The sequence below is a fragment of the Ranitomeya imitator genome, chromosome 8 (assembly GCF_032444005.1).
Source record: "Ranitomeya imitator isolate aRanImi1 chromosome 8, aRanImi1.pri, whole genome shotgun sequence".
NCBI lineage: Eukaryota > Metazoa > Chordata > Amphibia > Anura > Dendrobatidae > Ranitomeya > Ranitomeya imitator.
The window spans coordinates 130,113,621-130,134,538 of NC_091289.1; the positions used below are offsets into that span (position 1 = coordinate 130,113,621).

Here is a 20,918-nt window from a genome sequence, read left to right on the forward strand (position 1 = left end):
TCCAGCGCTGCTGGAAGTGATTGACACATTTCTCATGTAGCATGAATCAGGTGACAGGTTCCCTTTCATTGGCCATGTCACTATTTATCGTAATTTAAGACACGATTGAATTGCAAATTCCATAAATGTAATGATCAACTCCAAAAATATCTTAAAAAATGAATTAGGTTTAATTCCACTTTAAGATTTGTTTGCATTGTCATAGGCAGATTAAAGCTTTAATGGCATATTGATTAGGTATATCATCAGTGTTTGATGAGGAGGCTTAATCTCTGAGGGATCCTAGAGAAAGGGGACCAGGATGCCCTTATACATTTTTTAGCTGTAATTCAGAGATTGGTAACATATAGGAATTGTAGCGTAGCCCCATACACTTGAGTAGTGCTGGTCTCAGAAAGTGAAAGAGGGGAACAACTCCTTCGTTTTAGGTGCCATGCGCCAAGTCCTTCATCAGTCGCCCATTGATGGTGTTTTTAATCAATGCATTATCAATGCTTATACTGCCACAAACGGCTAATTGCTTTCCATGATTAATTGTAGAGTTATGATTACTTATAAGCAAATAAGCTCCATAGGATACAATGATGAAAATATACGCAAAGGAAGGGGACAGCAGTGTGTGTGTATATTTAGCTGTTATGCTGAATGCAGCTTTAAAGGAAATCTATCAAAAAAAATGTTTGCTATTTATTCTGAGAGTAGCATAATGAAGGAGACTGATTCCAGGGATGCGTCACTTGCTCAACAGCTTGCGGAAGTTTCAATAAAATCAATGTTATATCAGCAAGTGATTATTGCTGCAGGACTAGGCATCATGTGCCAGGTAGTCCAGCTATTCTTTGTAACCCCACCCCCACCATTGATTGGCAGCTTGCTGACAGTGTACACAGGAAGCTGCCAATCAGAGGTGTGGGCGGGGTTATACACAGCTGAGCATTGATAGAACTGATACATCTAGAGAAGATAAAAAGGATTTTATCAAAACTGAACCAAGCAGCCCAGTAAGTGACACATCACTGGAATCCAGCTCCCTGTTCCTATGTCAGATTCCCCCAAACTCCAACCACCATCAAGAGCCACCAACCAACAGATCATGTTTTCAGAATTTCCTTAGTATGGCACAAGTGATGGAATTATTGACTGTGCAATACTAAGGAGAATCTGAAAACACGATTTGTTGGCTGCTTTTGAGGACTGGAGTTAGGGAACACTGCCCTACATCAGTCTACTCTCGGATTCCATAGAAAATGCCTGCTGACAGATTCCTTTTAACATGAAATGAAAGACTATTACATAATAGACTTAAAAAGAAATGGTACACTGCTGTTATCAATTACCATGAAATTATTTCCCCAAAAATGACAAATATAAACATAAGACTAGAAATATTTGACCGTCTGATTTCTATCATAACTAAAATTGGGAAAAAATATGTGCGTGAAGGTCAGCTTTATAGTTTCTTTCACCATGATGACATTTTTGACAAATACTGTTTGGAAAATGGTCAGTTTTAGTTGCACATTGACATGTTCAGTTGAGCGGCCAACTGGGTCAAATTTCCCGAACTTCTCCAAGATTTTGAAGACTAACTCCTATTAAAATATCTGTTCCCTTCACTGTTCATTTAGATTGGAACACCTTTACTCCGGGCAAGAAATATCTGTGAGTGTGATGTCCTTTGGCTAACGCTGGAATGATCTGACACATAAAACATTTTCACAGGCGGCACCAGGACTTCTCATGTGTCGGTGACATATTCACCACAGTCTGCGAATGTATGCTTATAAGGACCTACCCAAACTAATATGCCATATCCAGATGTTGGGATGTAGGCGAAAAATTCCAGAACATTTTGGAACGTGGCCTTTTATGTTTATTTTGCATATTCCATCAGTAGGGACTGTAGTCGTAGCCGTGACGTAGTTGCCGTATAGTTTTATTGTGACTTTGTTGGTAATAGGTTCCACTACCCAGATGTGATCTATTCCTATAAATCCATCTGATATTGATATTTTTTGGAACATTTGGGGCCTGATCCATCATTTATGATTTTTTTTAAGTTACTTTTTTTTTTTTACATTGTTGTATTCATTGACTTTTATTGAATCAAATTCTTAAAAACGGCGCACTTGGTTCATGAATGTTGTGCAACGTTAAAAATTGTTTTTATTTTTTGTCTTTAACCTGTTTTTTAAATACTTAGCGCAAAGAACTTGATGTTTTGCAAAAATGTCCCAAAATTTTGTGTGTCGGGCAGTCTGACTGATCTACAGGTCCTTCTAAAAAAATTAGCATATAGTCTTAAATTTCATTATTTACCATAATGTAATGATTACAATTAAACTTTCATATATTATAGATTCATTATCCACCAACTGAAATTTGTCAGGTCTTTTATTGTTTTAATACTGATGATTTTGGCATACAACTCCTGATAACCCAAAAAACCTGTCTCAATAAATTAGCATATTTCACCCATCCAATCAAATAAAAGTGTTTTTTAATAACAAACAAAAAAACCATCAAATAATAATGTTCAGTTATGCACTCAATACTTGGTCGGGAATCCTTTGGCAGAAATGACTGCTTCAATGCGGCGTGGCATGGAGGCAATCAGCCTGTGACACTGCTGAGATGTTATGGAGGCCCAGGATGCTTCAATAGCGGCCTTAAGCTCATCCAGAGTGTTGGGTCTTGCGTCTCTCAACTTTCTCTTCACAATATCCCACAGATTCTCTATGGGGTTCAGGTCAGGAGAGTTGGCAGGCCAATTGAGCACAGTAATACCATGGTCAGTAAACCATTTACCAGTGGTTTTGGCACTGTGAGCAGGTGCCAGGTCGTGCTGAAAAATGAAATCTTCATCTCCATAAAGCATTTCAGCCGATGGAAGCATGAAGTGCTCCAAAATCTCCTGATAGCTAGCTGCATTGACCCTGCCCTTGATGAAACACAGTGGACCAACACCAGCAGCTGACATGGCACCCCACACCATCACTGACTGTGGGTACTTGACACTGGACTTCAGGCATTTTGGCATTTCCTTCTCCCCAGTCTTCCTCCAGACTCTGGCACCTTGATTTCCGAATGACATGCAAAATTTGCTTTCATCAGAAAAAAGTACGTGGGACCACTTAGCAACAGTCCAGTGCTGCTTCTCTGTAGCCCAGGTCAGGCACTTCTGCCGCTGTTTATGGTTCAAAAGTGGCTTTACCTGGGGAATGCGGCACCTGTAGCCCATTTCCTGCACACACCTGTGCACGGTGGCTCTGGATGTTTCCACACCAGACTCAGTCCACTGCTTCCTCAGGTTCCCCAAGGTCTGGAATCGGTCCTTCTCCACAATCTTCCTCAGGGTCCGGTCTCCTCTTCTCGTTGTACAGCGTTTTCTGCCACATTGTTTCCTTCCAACAGACTTACGATTGAGGTGCCTTGATACAGCACTCTGGGAACAGCCTATTTGTTGAGAAATTTCTTTCTGGGTCTTACCCTCTTGCTTGAGGGTGTCAATGATGGCCTTCTTGACATCTGTCAGGTCGCTAGTCTTACCCATGATGGGGGTTTTGAGTAATGAACCCGGCAGGGAGTTTATATAAGCCTCAGGTATCTTTTGCATGTGTTTAGAGTTAATTAGTTGATTCAGAAGATTAGGGTAATAGGTCGTTTAGAGAACCTTTTCTTGATATGCTAATTTATTGAGACAGGTTTTTTGGGTTATCAGGAGTTGTATGCCAAAATCATCAGTATTAAAACAATAAAAGACCTGACAAATTTCAGTTGGTGGATAATGAATCTATAATATATGAAAGTTTAATTGTAATCATTACATTATGGTAAATAATGAAATTTAACACTATATGCTAATTTTTTGAGAAGGACCTGTAATAGTATGGACTTGCAATAGGCTGTTAGCTGGGCACTCTGCTTTACATGGGGGGGACTTGTGCCCTATTCAAAGCTTCATCTATGGGTATTTCTAATACTGGGCAAGCAACTCCTCTATGAACTGTAGGTTGTGAGTGGTTGTTTCATCAGTATTCTGCACCTTTATTAACGGGGTCTGCTGCATTCTCGTTGTGCATTAGCTTCTGTGACCTTGGACGGTAAATACCGTTGCATTTTTGCTATGTTTATAGTTGAATTCTTCGGGAGTTTTTTTAAAAGGTCCTTTGGCCCAGATTTTGATTTTATTTTATACAAAAAACCACTCCAGGTGAGTGTGTGAAGGGGCATAAGTAATACATTCACAACAAACGTTGCAATTTTTCACAAGCGATGAATCAGGGGAAGACTCTGTTCCAAATTTTGAGAGGAAAAATAGGAAAAAACTTTTTTTTTTTTAACAAAATGGTGGTGCTTCTTATAATCCATGCATCTTATTGCTTACCGGGGGTGGTGACCGTGGTGGAGCGGGGTCCCAGGGTCGCTGCTGGAGGAGGCAGGAGTGGAGCGGTGCTGCAGGCTGGGATGAGGGAGTGTTCGGATATGCCCCACTACGGGTGTTTGGTGGTGTGGGGGCTGTGCCGACATTTGGTGGAAGCCCAGAGCCCCTGCACTTACATGGTTTACTATGCGGTGTACTCCGGAAAAATCCCTGCCAGACGCAGCACTGAGATCTCATCTCCCGAGATCTTGGCGCTGAGATCTCCATTTGTGCATGCGCCAGCAGCCATTTTCCCGGAGTTCGCCGCATAGGAAACCATGTAAGTGCAGCGGCTCCGGGCTTTCACAAAATGTCGGCAGAGCCCCTGCACCACCGAACACCCGCAGCGGTGCACATTTTTATCATTATTATTATTATTTATTTATATAGTACCATTGATTCCATGGTGCTGTACATGAGAAGGGGTTACACACAAATATCCGCAACACATCCGAACACCCCCTCATCCCAGCCTGCGGCCCGCAGCAACGCTCCACTCTTGCCTCCTCCAACAGCGACCCTGGGACCCTGGGTCACCGCGGCTGGTAAGGTATATCTGCATTATAAGACGCACCCCCATTTTCCCCACAAATTTAGTGGGGAAAAAAGTGCATCTTACAATCCAAAAAATATGGTAAATATAAAATAGACTTTAAAAAAAAGTTAACATTAAAACGTTAAAAGAAAAAGTAGGCATAATTGAAAACAGGCAAAAAGCACCAGAAACTAGACAAAAAAAGGTGCAAATCGGGCTCTTTATATTTAGGTTTCTTTTCTCTACTCCCTTCCTGTATAGTCTGGAATTGGCCCAACCTATTTTAATATTAATTTTTATGGTTCCTATGAAAAGATACAGACTGATAGCAACCAGTAACTTAATTAAAAGTGCTGCAAATACTTGACTACATAAACCATGGGTAAAGAGAGCATGATAATCATACAGCTCAGCTCTTTAGACGTGTTGTAGAGCATCTAAAATGCCAAGTAGTATTTTCTCGCGAGTCTATGGGCATTTCCAACACAAAAAGTCTTAACACATGGGGGTCAAATTGGTGGCTACCAAAAACTGTCCAATGATCGGACTACACTCTATCCTGGGTTTTTGAGCCAGAGCGAGACCCTCGGAAAGCAATGAACGGGTTAAAACCATTTGAAACCACAAATTTCAGCAGTATAGAGACATTGTCTGGAAAACGCATTAGAGGTGAATTTCTTCTGAATATATATTTTCCCTGAATGCCTCAGAATATTTCCACGATGATCTCAGCGCTCCTATTTTCCACAAGAAGCAGCGTTATCATGTTACACAGTAGCTCTGAGGGATGTTTGTATCAATGGATTGTACATTTCAGAAGCCGGGGCCTCCAGAGAGATCTCTCCCATGGCAGAAACACATGGTTCTAATTTGGAAGGCAAAGAGCAGACACAAAGACAACAAGGCCCCGGCAGAACGAGCCGTTGGATTCCTATTGCTCTACTTTTTCTCCCACCTCTCCACCGGATTTACTAAGTAAAACAGGAAATAATCACTGTCCAGTGGAAAACCATCAAAAGAAATACCATAGGGAAAAATCACTATATTCCTGGTCTAGAGCCTATAATCAACTAATAAGTACTGGACTCATTGGTGGTTTACCGTTATAACCGGTTCTCAAGAACTAGAAAAAGTTATGGGAGATTGGTAGATTTTCTTATTGGAATCAGAATTGATTAGTTATGTCTATCAAGTGTCCTGCGTACAACAGGAAAGCGTTGCGCTCCTAACTCTGACAGAAGGTGATATGCTTTTTATGAAGCTGTGTATTCGAGAGAGATGTCCTGCAGGAGGCCATAAATAAAGAGGGCTGAGGAGTGATGTGCTGAAGGAGGGGGCTGCAAGGAGTGATATACTGCAAAATGGGGTTGTGTACTAAGAAAGCTGGGGTGTGATTTGCTGCTGGAGGCTGTGTATAGAGGAGTTGAGGAGAGCAATGTGCTGCAGTAGGAGGCTGTATATAGAGGGGCTAAGGGGACTAATGTGCTGCATAAGGGGGCTGTGAGGCAGTGACCCGTGTCACAGGTAGGGTCACTGTTTGTGCTCTCCAGGATGCGCACATAGGCGTAGTAAGGTCATGAGGGGGTATTGCAATCGCAGGTGTAGCTGTGATTGCAATGGTGAAGCAGTGATAGATGCCATAGGTAGGGGTCACTGTGTGTTCTCCCCAGGTGGTGCATGGAAGCGTATAAAGTCCATAGGAGTGGGTGGCAGTCACGAGCATAGCTCGTCCAAGACAGATGTAGGGAAAACTGGCTCTGGAATGTGTGTGTTTGAAACTGTCTGCAGTATGTTAGTGGTGCAGTCCATTTAATTTCCAGTCCGGGTTTTCCATGTGGCAGGAAGCCACAGGTTCCTTTGTTAAAACCCCTGCAGGAAAGGGTATGTCAGATGTCAGGTGTAACATCAGTGTCACTCTGGTGTGTGCTGTTGTGCAGAGCAGAGGCCGGCAGAGCGCTGGCTGTGTGTGTCAAGCAGCACAGGCCAGCAGTGCCAGCAGTCAGGTAGCTGAATAGCCTGACACCTGCAGCGTACACAGCTATGCAAGTTATCCATGGTAACTGGTCTCGGATGTGGATGTCCTGTGCCAGAAAAAGGACTGGCATGTGCAACGATTGCAAACAAGTGGATATGGCGCCTGGCTGCGTTCCGGAGGATAACATGCACTGTGTATGGCTGTGTGAGTAATAGGACATTGACACAGCGGTGCGGTCACCTGCGGTAACTGGTCAGAGGAAGACTGGCGTATGAGTGATCTGCAAAACTATTGAAGTAAAGCTGTGTATAAGAGACCTTGATACGGCGTGCAGTCGCCCCATGGAAACTGGACACAGGGAAGCCCGGCGTGTTTAGGAACTGTGACTTGAAAGATGCCGTGTCCTATATAGTGCTATGTTTATGTGAACTAAACATGCATGCTAGGCACTTGTAAGAAATGGACTTTTATGTGTGAATTATCACATTAAAGGGACACTCTCACCTGAATTTGGAGGGAACAATCTTCAGCCATGGAGGCGGGGTTTTGGGGTTTTTGATTCACCCTTTCCTTACCCGCTGGCTGCATGCTGGCTGCAATATTGGATTGAAGTTCATTCTCTGTCCTCCATAGTACACGTCTGCGCTGTGCAAGATTGCCTTGTGCAGGCGTGTACTATGGAGGACAGAGAATGAACTTCAATCCAATATTGCAGCCAGCATGCAGCCAGCGGATAAGGAAAGGGTGAATCAAAAACCCCAAAACCCCGACTCCATGGCTAAAGATTGTTCCCTCCAAATTCAGGTGACAGTGTCCCTTTAAAGAGAGATTTTGTGTTGGAACTTTGTGGGTCACTGCCTCTTCACTGCGTACGGTGCTACTGCTGCACTACAGGGCTGATGGCTGGGAGCATTGAGCTGCAGAAACTTCGGTTGAGAGGAGCCTTGTGCCACAGGAGGCTGTATATAGAAAGGGATGCTGCTTGAGGGGGCTGTATGTAGAACGGCAGAGGTAAGCAATGTACTGCAGGAGGCTGTATATTGATGGGTTGAAAGGAGCAATGTCCTGCAGAAGAGGACTGTATAGATAGGATGCTGAGAAAAGTGATGTACTGCAAGAGAGTAACATATAGCGGGGATGAGAAGACTGATATACTGCAGGATGGTACCATATGTAGAAGATTTAGAAAATCAATGTACTGCTTGAGGGAGCTAAATATAGAGAGGGGCTGAGAGGAGAGCTACAAGAGGAGGCTGTATACAGTGGGGCTGAGGAGCAAAGTACTGAAAGCGGTTGTATATAGATAGGGCTCTAGAGTGATGTAATGCTATAGATTTGCTGTGTATAAATGGGCTGAGAGGAGCAATGTGCTATAGAAGGCTCAGTATAGAAGGGTTTAGACGAGCTATGTACTGCAGAGGGTTAGCTGTAGAGAGGAATGCGAGGAGCAGTGTACTGTTGGAGGAGGCTGTATATAGAGGGAAGCGATGTAATGCAGGGTGCTGTGTATAGAGGGGCTGAGAGGAGCAATGTGCTACAGGATTATGTGGTCTATATAGGGACTGAGAGAAGTAATCTACTGTAGTATGGGGTTGTTTATAGAGGGGCTGAGGGAGTTATGCACTGCAAGATGAGGCTGTAAATAGAGGGCCTGCGAATTATGATGTACAGCAGAATGAGACTGTATATAGAGTGGCTGAGAGTAGTAGTGTACTGCAAAATTGGCTGTACATAGACAGGTTGAGAGGAGTGATGTACTGCTGGATGGGGCTGTACATAGAAGGGGTGATAAGATAGTTGTATTGTGACATCGCCAGCAGAGTACGTCCTTCTGCTCACTCCATCCTAGTTGACTCTATGACACACCACAAGCAAGACTAGAGTCCAGACACAGACGCTTAAGAGCTGGACCCAGGGTCACCCTACTTTTCCATCACAGTTCAAAAAGAGGCTAGTAAGAACTTAGGGCTCCATACACATTAGATAGGTGTAGGCTGCACAATCATTCAGCCGTCAACTATCTTTCCCTCTACCCCCTCCCCTATACAGGAACATTCTGCATGTCTAAGCTTTTTTGTGTTCTCTGACAGAGTCAATATTAGACTCCTCTGTCCTCCTCAAAACCCTTCAGGCAAGAACATATCTTGGAACTCAACAAAATAATTAGCTATAGGGCAACTACAGGCTTGGTCCTTCTCTCAGCCAAAGACATGCAATGAGAGTTAGTAGGCTAACATGACCATTGGACTGTTGGCTGATCCTGGCAATATCTGCGGTCTCAGCTGAACTTAAGTCTAAAATGTACACTTAGAGCTCTGTGAAAAGATTAAGGCATATTTGGAAAGAATGCTACAATGTAATCATGCTTTGAAATTACTATCAAGTATCAAAATTATATAGTAAATGAACTAAAGAAAAATCTCATTAAAATAATTTTTCGGTGTTGTCATCCTTTGCCGTCAAAATAGCATCAATTCTTCTAGGTACACTGGCACACAGTTTTAGAAGGGACCTAGCAGAGAGGTTATTTCAAACATCTTGGAGAACTAACCACAGATCTTCTGTGAATGTTGGCTTGTACGGACCCTTCTGTCTCTTCATATAATCGCAGACAGACCTGATGATGGTGAGATCACATCTCTGTTGGGACAATATCATCACTTCCATGACTCATTGTTCTTTATGCTGAAAATAGTTGTTAATGACCTAGACTGTATGTTTGGGGTCATTGTCCTGCTGCAGAATAAACATGGAGCCAATCAGATGCCTGCCTGTTGGTGTTGTATGATGAATAAATATCTGCCTGAATTTCAGCAAAAAGACACCATTAATCCTGACCGTATGGCCATCTTGGTTTGTTGACATTCTGCAAAGAAACTCCACCATGCTTCATTGTTGCCTGAAGACGTTCATTATTGTTCTGCTCTCCAACCTGAGAACAATCTGCCTTCTGTTACAGCCAAATATTGAACGTTATTATTCATCAGTCCAAAGAACCCACTGACATTTTTCTGCAACAAGTTCCTATATTTTCCAAGAATAACTGAGTTGCTTGGTTTTAGTTCCATGTCATAGGTACAGCGGTATGGCTTTTTGACTGCAATTCTTCCATAAAGACCACTTCTGTCCAGACTTCTCCGAACAATAGATGGGTGTAGCCGAGTCCCACTGGTTGCTGTCAGTTTTGGACTGATGGCACTGCTGGATATATTCCATTTTCGAGGGGAAGTAAGCATGATGCCTACTTCATCTGTTGCATGGGAGGGAATCTGTCATCAGGTTTTTACTATGTTAGCTGAGCACTGCATGATGTAGGAACAAATAGCCCGATTCCAGTAATGTATCACTTAATGGGCTTCTTGGTACAGATTCAATAAAATCCCTGTTTTCTCTGCAGCAAATGTAACAGGCTTCAAAATGCTGATCCCTGTATAACCCCTACCCTACCCCTGATTGGAAGCTTCCGGTGTGCACAGTGCATCCTAACCAAGCTGCCAATCACTGGTTTGGGCGGAGCCGCACAGATTAGCTTGGGCGGTTTGCGCGCGAAACCTTGTCTGCTAGTGATAATCATTTACTGATAACATTAATTGTACAGGAACTACAGTAAGCTGCTGAGCACGTGACATATCACAGGGATCAGGCTCTCTTCCCCTAAATCATGCTGATCTCAGATTAAATAGAAAAAACCCGCTGACATCTTCCCTTTAAATCTCGTTGGGCAACCACTATGGTCCTCAAAATTGCCCATTTATTTATGCTTCTTCTAAAGAGCTTAAACAGGATATCTTGAAACCCCAGTCTGAAATTTTTGCCTTGGTGGGACCTTGCTGATGCAGTATAACTACCTTGTGTCTTGTTGCTGTGCCCAGTGTTTCCATGAAGTATGGCCTGTGATATAAAAGTCTCCACAACCTCTTCTTTGTAGTATAGTTTGGCTGCTCCTCGTCTAGTTTTAAGCCTCGTTCACAGCTGTTTCTGTTTCAGTCAATGACTGTTCCAACTTGCATTTGAAAATGATAATCATTGTCACCTGTTTGGTATAATATGTTAACACTCACACACCTGACTATAAACCTATGAAATCCTTGACTTTAAGTAAAGTGTACATAGAAAAATGAATGCTGTTTTTTAAAAGCATTCTTCCTCTGCAGAACTTTTTTTTTTACACACTTGCCTAAAACATTTGCAGAGCTTCACCCAGAACTAAGTGTTTGTGTTGCGTAATTGTTGGATTTTTTTGGCGACTGCATCTGAGGACTGTGCTTTTGCTACATGTGTGTGTGCGCGTGTATATATACAGTATATATGGGCAGTATGTGATAATGGAAAATTCCAAAGGAGGACAGAATTGTCAAACAGCAGGCAAGTATGTAACCAAGGGAAACAATGGTTGTATTGGTGCCGCAATCTCAGAGAGCAACAGAATGCTGATGACTACCAGTATATATAGAGCATGAATACTTAATGAATAATTGCTAAAGGCAAACCTGAACTATGATTACCACCCGAAAAAAAGATAAAAAATTCTTAAATTTAATTGTAAATAGTCAATTAAAATGCATGTAAATTCAACAGAGTAACGCAATGGAGGACCACATACTACAAATAATTATATCCGATATCCTTAGTGCTCTATAGCACATAGTAAAAATAACAAAATTAGATATAAACCTCATTTGAGCGTCTGCACTTAACTAGCTATCTTATAGGTATAATGCATGGTCATATCATACGCTCCCTGATGCAGCAAGGGTGAAACGTACGTCGGGGCAGCAGGACCACACACCACATTAGTCTGCATAAAGATGTAAGTCATCTCTTGCATATCCTCAAAAGCAATGTGTACCATCAGCATAAACAAGCTGATGAGGTTTATATCTAATTTTGATATTTTTACACTAAGGAAATTGGATATAGTCATGTGCATTATGTTTCCTCCATTGCGTTACTCTGTTGAAGTTACATGTATTTTAATGGTCTATTAAAATGGTCTCTTTTTTTTCAGGTGGTAACAACAGAAAGTAGCAGATCCTTCTAGGATACGCCAAAGACTAATGGCAAATGTAATTTGTGAAGATAAAGGAACGCCCATTACCAGGATGTAAGCAAACAATGGTGAGCGCTGTATTCCTGCTTAAAACTATTTTCTGACTATACACCTGATGAAAGCTGAACTACTTGTCAATCTTAACAATATTACAAGCATTTTGTAGATTTTTACACTTTGAAACGGACCTTGAAAAACCGTTTTAACTACTATGAAGCAGGAGGTAATGGAAAATGTGGTTAATACAAAATAATGCTAGAAACAATTATAAGAATATATGCAATTAAGGGTAATAAAGAAATGAATACATTATTTGAATTATCCTTTCATTATAAAGTTAAAGAGTTGAAATGAATAAAGAGGTTATATAACATTTGAAGAAAAAGGTCTCTTTTCCCAGACACAGCACCACACTAGTCATTAGGTGAGATCAGGTATTGCAGCTCAGACCAATTTATTTAAATGAGGTTTTAATTGCCATACCAGAATGAGTCTAGTGCTGTTCCTGGAAAAAGCTCCTCATGTGATAGAGCGATCGTAGGGTAAAGGAGCCTTTTTATTGTGTTAGATAAGTTGAACTAACAGGCAGAAATACTGTTGCTGATGGGAATTAATCAGATTTTTGCTTCCTCATTTGCAGAAGGATGCATAGAATCTGCTTCCTTTCTGTTCGGTTTTCCATAATCACCAGAAGCATTGAGATTCAGAACTTTCCATTCATTCATCTTCTATAGCACTTGTCACTTTAGGTATAAAATGGCCGGCATGTCGATGTCAAAATCCAAGGGTGAAGCGCGGGCAGCTCTTACCTCATCAACACTTGGATCCTGAGCTTGCGGCATATTGGGGGCTGGGGTGTCACAGTCCGTCATGTAATGTTCACAGTAGTCATACGCAGCTTTGGGGTCATCGACAATCAGTAGCTGCTGGATATCGCCCTAAGGAAACAAAATAATGGGAAAAACTTACAAAAAATATTGGCATGTCAGCTTTTATAGCAGTGATAAATGACAGCCCTAATTTTACTTCTATTGACTCTGGACACTTGCATTCACTTCCTCTATTAAAAAGACAGATATGAGCACTTCCAAGACATAGAGGAAACATAACAAGCAACGAGGGGATACTAAACCCAAACCTTCTGCAGCACATAAAATCTGTCCAAAGAAATTAATTCACAAACTTTTATTGTCCTAAAAACAGCTTCATTAGTTTGGTTGCCTTGAAAACGCTGATGTACGGCCCGTGCTTCACTACCGCCATACTCCTCGGCGGTAATTTACATATGAAAGATCAACTCTGCCATCTAGTGGTCGCATTATTGTAACAAGCTTTGCATAGCACCTACACATGCTGTGGCACCAGGTACGGGGCTGGGGCTGAAATTCAGCCCTGGCATTTGAAATCTTACAGGCTCATGTTCTCCCCGTCCCCAAGAACCAGATGCGATATATTACTAATATTACACTGGATGGAAGAAAGGAAGATTTTCTACAAGACCAATGTTTCTAATGATACTCATGGCCTGCTGGGGTAAGTGACGGAGTCAGCGACTTTGCGCTCCGTCACAACTTTTAACAGTATGGGTATCTTGAGAACACCGATTCTGTTAGCAACGTAGCAGACAAGGCAGCGCATGAGCAGACAGGCCCTACTGGCATTTGCCAGAATTGCTAGATGGCCAGTCCGACCCTGTTTGGCTCTGTATACTGAGTATCGAGAGCAAATGTGAGCATTGGTGACATTAGTGATATCCACTAACATAAAGGGGTCTTCCCACCTCCGGGATCCCATCCCATTGTGTAGTAGGTGTAATAATAATATTAGCAAATAACACAAATAAGAAATGTAGTATAGTTTTCCTGATAATCTATGATATAGTGACACTTAGTTAGCTAGTTGCTAGTGGTCATAACTATGGATACCTAAGGTCCTGCAATGCCTGCACATGATGAAAGAGACAGGACGAATCCGAAAAACTGTACTACATTTATAATTCGAGGTATTTGCTAATATTATTATTTTAATTTCACCTACTACATATTGGGATAGGAATTTTGGAGATGGGAATACCCCTTAAAGGAAAATTAAAGGGTTATTCACATCTTCTAAGATGGGTACATTTACAAAATCTTCATCAAAACAAACAACTTTGCATTCTAATTCTGTTAAAAATTTGCCTCGTTCTCCCCAGATTTGTATTTATTTTTTCATCTTATTTGCTGCTCATTGACAAGAGGACCGGTCACATTGCTCATAAGTAGAGATGAGCGAACCCGAACTGTAAAGTTTGGGGTTCGTACTGGACACCTAGTGTATGGTGCTGAGCTCCGAACATGGACTTCTTTACATTTCGAGAGGAGAGAGGGATTTTCCAGCTCCAAACTTTGGCCTCCCATTGGTTTCAATAAGGTTCAGGTTCAGGTACAGTTCTGGTACCCAAACAGAACTTTGGCCTAAAGATCAGTACCAGAACCTGAACTTCCATGGGTCCACTCATCCCTAGTCACAAACTCTTTTCCTGTGAGTCTCTAGTCTGTGATCCTCCCCAGTTTTAGGGCTCATTCGAATGTCCAATTGTTGTGTACGAGTGCTATCCATGATGTTCAAGGCTAGCACTCATACCTGTGATGGTCTAGGGGACATTCACATGTTCATGATCTCTTGCGGACTGAGAGATCAGAAGAAAATCGTGAAGATATTGTATATTTTGATCCAAGAATCAGATCAAATTCGACAAAGCAAGTCAGGGGTCTGTGAAAAAATTGGACGTCACACGGATGACATTCAAGTGCATTGCGATTTTCACGGACTCTCAGAATGGAGAAGGTGGAGAATTTAAAAAAAAATGTCCACATGTATGAGAATATCGGATGACACTCGTACCATACTCTGATCCAACTCTGATCTGTCCGTTTCTCTCCTACTTGGAAAAATCGTATGTGTGAATAAGCCCTAAGCCCCACTTCGTTTCTGATGCTCCAGAGGCGAAGCAGCATCAGGAGCTCAAAATTCAGTCTATTGGCACAACAAACTGCCTGCTCCCCATCGATCAGGAAGTCGGGAGGATGGGGAGCTCCTGAAAAAAGATAGGAATTACTTATTACATTTTTCTAAGCTTTGTAATGGGGCCTCATAACTACTTGAAATATTTCCTGTTTTTTTTTTTCTACCACTGCTTACATTTATTTTACGTTTTTTTGTCATGAAATATTTAATTCTGGAATATATTATATTACACTTTTTTTTATTTTAAAATAATGAATTTTTCTGGATTACATTATATTATACTTTTTTTTATTAGGACCATAAAAAAAGTGTTTTAAAATTAAAATTTATTAACATTGTCCGGATAAAGTTATGATAATCTCAGGCAGTAGTGGATATGCCAAGAAACAAAATACCCTTCCAAATGGTTTTAAAGGGTATGAGTCATTAGTCAGTCCCCTTTAAATTAGGTCATCTACATAAGGTTAATTGTCTACACTGAAAGTTGCAGTGAAGTCCTGGAGTATGTGCAACCAGCATGTTCCCACTTCTTGAAAAGTAATTTGCCTTTTGTTTGAAATGAAGGGGGGAAACTTGCACACGTAGACCCCGAAGGGTTAAAGCATGCTGAAAACATTATTCTAGAGACCACCAGTTCTTTGTTTATTTTTAGAAAATATCTTTAAGTCTCCGTTAACCATAAAAATGTCTGCTGATACTGTCAACTACCGACACACGACGTGAATCTATAAAAACCTGGGACAACTGAGCCGACCAATTGGTATCTCGCTTTTTACAATACATAACATCTAATGGTCAGTTGAATCAGAAAGCCAAAGGGGAAGGTTTCTTCTTGTGGAGAGTGACATGCTAGGCCTGGCATGCCAATGTGAGGAGACTTTTAGGCTATGTGCACACGATGCGGATTTTGCTGCGGATCCGCAGCAGTTTCCCATGCGTTTACAGTTCAATGTAAACCTATTGGAAACAAAAAATAGAGTGCACATGCTGCGGAAAAAAACGTGCGGAAACGCAGCGGTTTAAATTCCGCAGCATGTCACTTCTTTCTGCGTTTTCCGCAGCGGATTTACAACTGCCCTTATGGAAAACCGCAGTTGTAAATCTGCAGTGGAAAATGCAGAAAAACCGCGGTAAATCTGCGATAACTCCGCAGCGGTTTTCCACTGCGGATTTATCAAAAATCTGCAGTGGACCCAGACTACGTGTGCACATAGCCTTAAGCCTTGCAATGTTCCTCTGGGAAATTAAATATGCAAATTGCCTCTTCAGAATGGAAGAGGGCTACAATAGGACTAACTACTTCCAATAGATGGCACTAGAGTTTTAATCCTCTTGCTTTCTGAAGAGGCAATTTACATATTTATAAAAAAAAAAAAAAACAATTAAAAAGGAAATACCCCAAATAGAAAAAAAACACTTAATGATGTAAATACCACAAAGCATAAAAAGGTTTTCATAAAAAAACAAGCTGGACAATTTAATTCTTATTTAGCTTCAATTGTATTTTTTTTATATACTCAGACCTTTACATGTTACGGATTGCAAGAAGTGAGAAAGCGATTGATTAGCCCAGTTTTCACAGGTTTTTATACATTCAGGCCATGTGTCAGTAGATGACCCTATCAGCAGCCATTTGTATGCAGATTGTGCCCACTGAGAGTCCGCCCAAATAATTTGCCTATAACTTGCATTTTTTTATTGCGAGAGCACATGTTGGTCTGCAGGATAGCACCATTTTCAGGCTAGGGGTGCTGAAGGATGCTGAAGCCTGGGCCCCCTACCACATAAAAATACACTAGTAATATAAATATCACATGGTGCTGGGAAGTCAAATACAGATTCTACATTGGTGACAAGGAGCTGTTAAAGGTTGTTTTTCACCAGATTTTGGCATCATGATATAGGGGCAGAGACTCTAATTCCAGTGATGCATCACTCACTGGATCGCAAGCAGTAATCTTGATAAAATCACTGTTTTCTCTGCTGCAGATCTACCAGTATTCTGTATAATCTACCTCCATCACTGATTGACAGCTTTCTGTGTACACAGAACGGGGGGACTACATAGCACAGGACAACTAGTCCTCTACTGACAATCTCCTCTGATTTTATTGAAACAACAAGCAGCCCAATAAGTAATACATCACTGGAATCAGGGCTGCTGACCCTATATTATGATGCTCTCAGATCACATAGCAAAAACCTGCTGACAGATATAAGGGGGACGACAGCACCGGGGGTACCTGTGTGCTGGATCCGGAACTGAAAAGGCTTTATCCCATGTTTACGGGGGGAAGCTTTAGAGGGGCGGACCTTACTCCTGACCGAGGGGGGTGGGGGTATAAAAGGGGAAAGCGCGCGCAGCAGAGCAATTTGGCACCAACCCAGGGCAGAGCGCAGTCAGGTGAGCGGTGCACTCTGCTCCCCCACCCCACTGAGTACCGGAGCTGCAACTGGGCCCCACCATCTACAGAGGGACCGCTGCCAGTAGAAAGGCCGGGCATGCTGCAGCAGTCAAGAGAGACCGCAGTGCTGAGGGGGGCCGTGCACTCAGCAGCAGCTCAGAGAGAGACTTGGCGGGAGCAGACAGTGCGCAACAGGGACCAGTGAGTGCGGCGGTCCTGGAGTATCCGTATAGCGCAGGCCCGCGCCCAAGCACTACCACCGCTGACAGAGACTGTGAGGAGAGAAATGCAGGGTGCCCATTGGTCACCACGGAGTGAGGTGTTTATTATTTCGGGCTAGTGAGTACTGTGTGCCAGAAAGAGATGGGGTGCAGCACCCCGCCGGGGAAGCAGGGCACCAGTGGCTGTCGGCGCTTCAGTCTTGGCAGGAGCAGGCAGCACGCAGCATACAGAGAAGAGTGCAGAGCGCTCGGTAGCTGGCAGAGAGCGAGGTGCCGTGTGCTTCATGACCGTGAGTACAGCGCACGTGCTGCAAAGAGAGACCCGAGTACTGGACAGACTTATGTAACCCACCTTACCAGCTCATACTTTCCTGCTCACAGGAGACCCTGATTTTGCCAGTTTATATTTGCTGAGCCACGTTGGACTCAGTGATGTGGCCGGTACCCTTATTAGCCACTGTAACATATGGTCTAGGCTCAGCGGAAGGTACCGGAGACCGACTGCTGTCGATAGGCATTGTTACCCACAGGACCCCAATGAAAAAGACACCGCGCCAGCCTTTGTTGGCGCTATTCACTTCAGGGACTTAGGAACCACTGACTTTCATCAGAACTGCCGTTATCTAAACTGTTGTTCTACAACTCACAATATCCTTTGCTATCTGAACAGTTTTATCCCCGTTTCACCCTTGACCTCCCTGCGTGGAGTATTCCCCTGTTATTAAACTTGTTAACCCTTGCTCTGCCTCCTGTCCATCACTGCATCCCGCAACTTGCGTACACAGAGTCCCTTTCATTTTCATGCATGTAAGGCATGGTTGCGATAATTTAGGGCATTCGTCCCAAAGAAATGATGATACGCAGGAGGCATTTTTACACATGATAACTTCGTGCAACATTGAGGCTTTCATGCAGAGTGCAGCACATACTTTATATGCCAAGATCACAGCACATGAGACCCGTCACACCGCTGTGCCGAGATCAGAGGCTCAGCAGAGATCACAAGCAGTGAGTATGTAGTGCAGCCGTAGGATAATGCTGCAGAACGGCCCTACAGCCTAAGAAGCTCACACTGTGCACGGACAACACCCCAGATAGCAAATATCAGAAGAAACACAACGCCTGTGCCATTGTGACACTCAGATTAATCATCTCTTCAGGACTTATATGTAATACCGATATGGCACAGAGCCGCCATTATGGCACGTGCACTAAGCATTCATATCACACAACTGTGGCCGTGCTGGAGCTCAGCTTTAACTCTTTGGAAGCACATTACTTGGACAATGTGAAGCTTTGGCACATGATATGAGTATAGAAGTAAGAGATTGACATCTGTGCCGTGTACTTTAATTTCAGAAACTATAATGTAGACCTGACCTGACGAGAAGATGCCCTTTGTGATAAAGGCAGAGGCCTTCTGAGGCTAATGGAGGATTCGGCCCTGAGTCCTACCTGCAGCTTACGGACAAGTTGGGGAACTGATTTTTTTTGGCAACTGTTGACTTGAGCTTTAGGTTGCATTCTCACTGCATTTTATCCTCGCGTCAATAGCTGTTGGGGCTTATGTCTAAAACCTTGGAAAACGGGATTCGAGGTATATGCGCTGATGAGGCCGTTGACTATAATGATGCGGACTGTGTGCTCTACTGGACACAATTTTCAGCCGAATCCACCTATTTAAGGCAGCCACCTTAGGGTGCTCTCACACTACATTTTGACACCCAATCAGTGGAATCATCGGAATTTACATTCGAGTCCCGTTTTGAGGGGGGTTCAGATGTAAGCCCCAACATGACCACTGAACGGGTGCCAAAACGCAATGTGAAAGCACCCTTAAGTTGATACAGCTGAAATGAAGTAGGACAGAAAACACTGTAAGTGACTCAATCTGCATCATTATCATTATTTTGCTTTCATCTCTCCCAAACACTATGCTTCAGTGTTGTTTCAGCGTCCAGTTTATGCAGCTTTAGAAGCTGCTTTCAACTGCTACTCAGCAAGATCCATACATTATATTCTGTCTGTGTATGAGAATTTACCAGATGGGAAGAAAAGAGAATCAGAAAGGGAAAGTCTTGTACACAGACCCACCATAAACTGGGCATTGACATAGCACTGAAGCAAAGTGTTTGTAAGAGAAGGGCAAAATAAGTTATTGAAGTATAGTACAAAAATGTATAACTTTGTAATTCCTGGATGATAGCTAATTAAAAGAAAAAAATAGCTATTCCTTAAATATTAACATCCAAGATGATTTGTCACAAAGCTGAGTCTACACAAGTTTGTAATATTAGCCGATTGCAAATGTTAATGAGCATGCAAGACAGTAAAATAGATGGAAACTGATTATAGGAGAACGTAAATGATAATGGAGTAATTTCAGTGATATATAGCATTTACATTGTTAGCAGAAGTGTTTGCAGTTTGTGTTTGTTAGGGATTGTAGTGTATCAGCTCACAGCAGCTAAGAGGCTTCAATTTACCGCATTTTATGCCATACATAATCATATAATTTCAATGGTTATACAATAAAAACTGCACATAAGATGCAGAAAAGGCCGGTGTGCAAGCTTTTTCCCAAAATTAAGCCAAGACCAATTTACAGTGCTGCATGTGACATACCAATTTATGGAAGCTTTGGGACAATACTAGACAGGACATACAAAGAACTATATATTGTAGATAAATGGCCACCACTAGAGTTGAGCGACCTTGACCTTTTTAGAGTCGAGCCGGGTTTTGCGAAACCCGACTATGTCCAAAGTCGGGTCGAGTGAAATCGGCCGATTATGACGTAAAGTCGGGATCGACCGAAACACGAAACCCAATGCAAGTCAATGGGGCAGCATAGTCGGCAGTGAGTGGGGGCCAGGAAAACACCTAGAGTGGCCATTTTAATGTCAAAACCATCCATTCTTCTTAATGAAGCTTGTCAAGCGTAATTTACCTTATAATAATTGGAAGGCATTTGAAATTGGGGGTCATTTGGCTAAAGTTGTGGGGGGTAGGGCTGGTTCAAGTAATTAGTGGGCCCAGGAAATCTGGACCACGTCACGGCAGTGGAGCAGGGAGAGGTAAGTATTTCAACTTTGCAAGTGCTGTGAACCTGAGCAAGCAGGGGGGGCCCACTCGTTGGCATTGGCACTGGCACAGGGCCCCTCAAAGTACAGCGGTGTGTTTGCACGGCGGGGGCGCCTCCCACCGGCAGCAACACTTTTGCGTACTATGAGAGGCCCTGTGCCAGTGACGTCGCCAACTAGTATTCCTCCCCCCACCTGATGAAGGAACCTGCACTTT

General features: G+C 42.6%; 1 protein-coding gene across 1 annotated transcript in view; it reads right to left on the minus strand.

Moving 5' to 3' along the window:
* COL11A1 (collagen type XI alpha 1 chain) overlaps positions 1–20,918 on the minus strand; it is a 301,659-nt gene that overhangs the window by 171,987 nt on the left and 108,754 nt on the right. Inside the window, exon 5 of the mRNA XM_069737373.1 lies at positions 12,793–12,921. Within this exon, the coding sequence (XP_069593474.1) occupies positions 12,793–12,921 (129 nt within the window). The remainder of the gene's footprint in view (positions 1–12,792; positions 12,922–20,918) is intronic.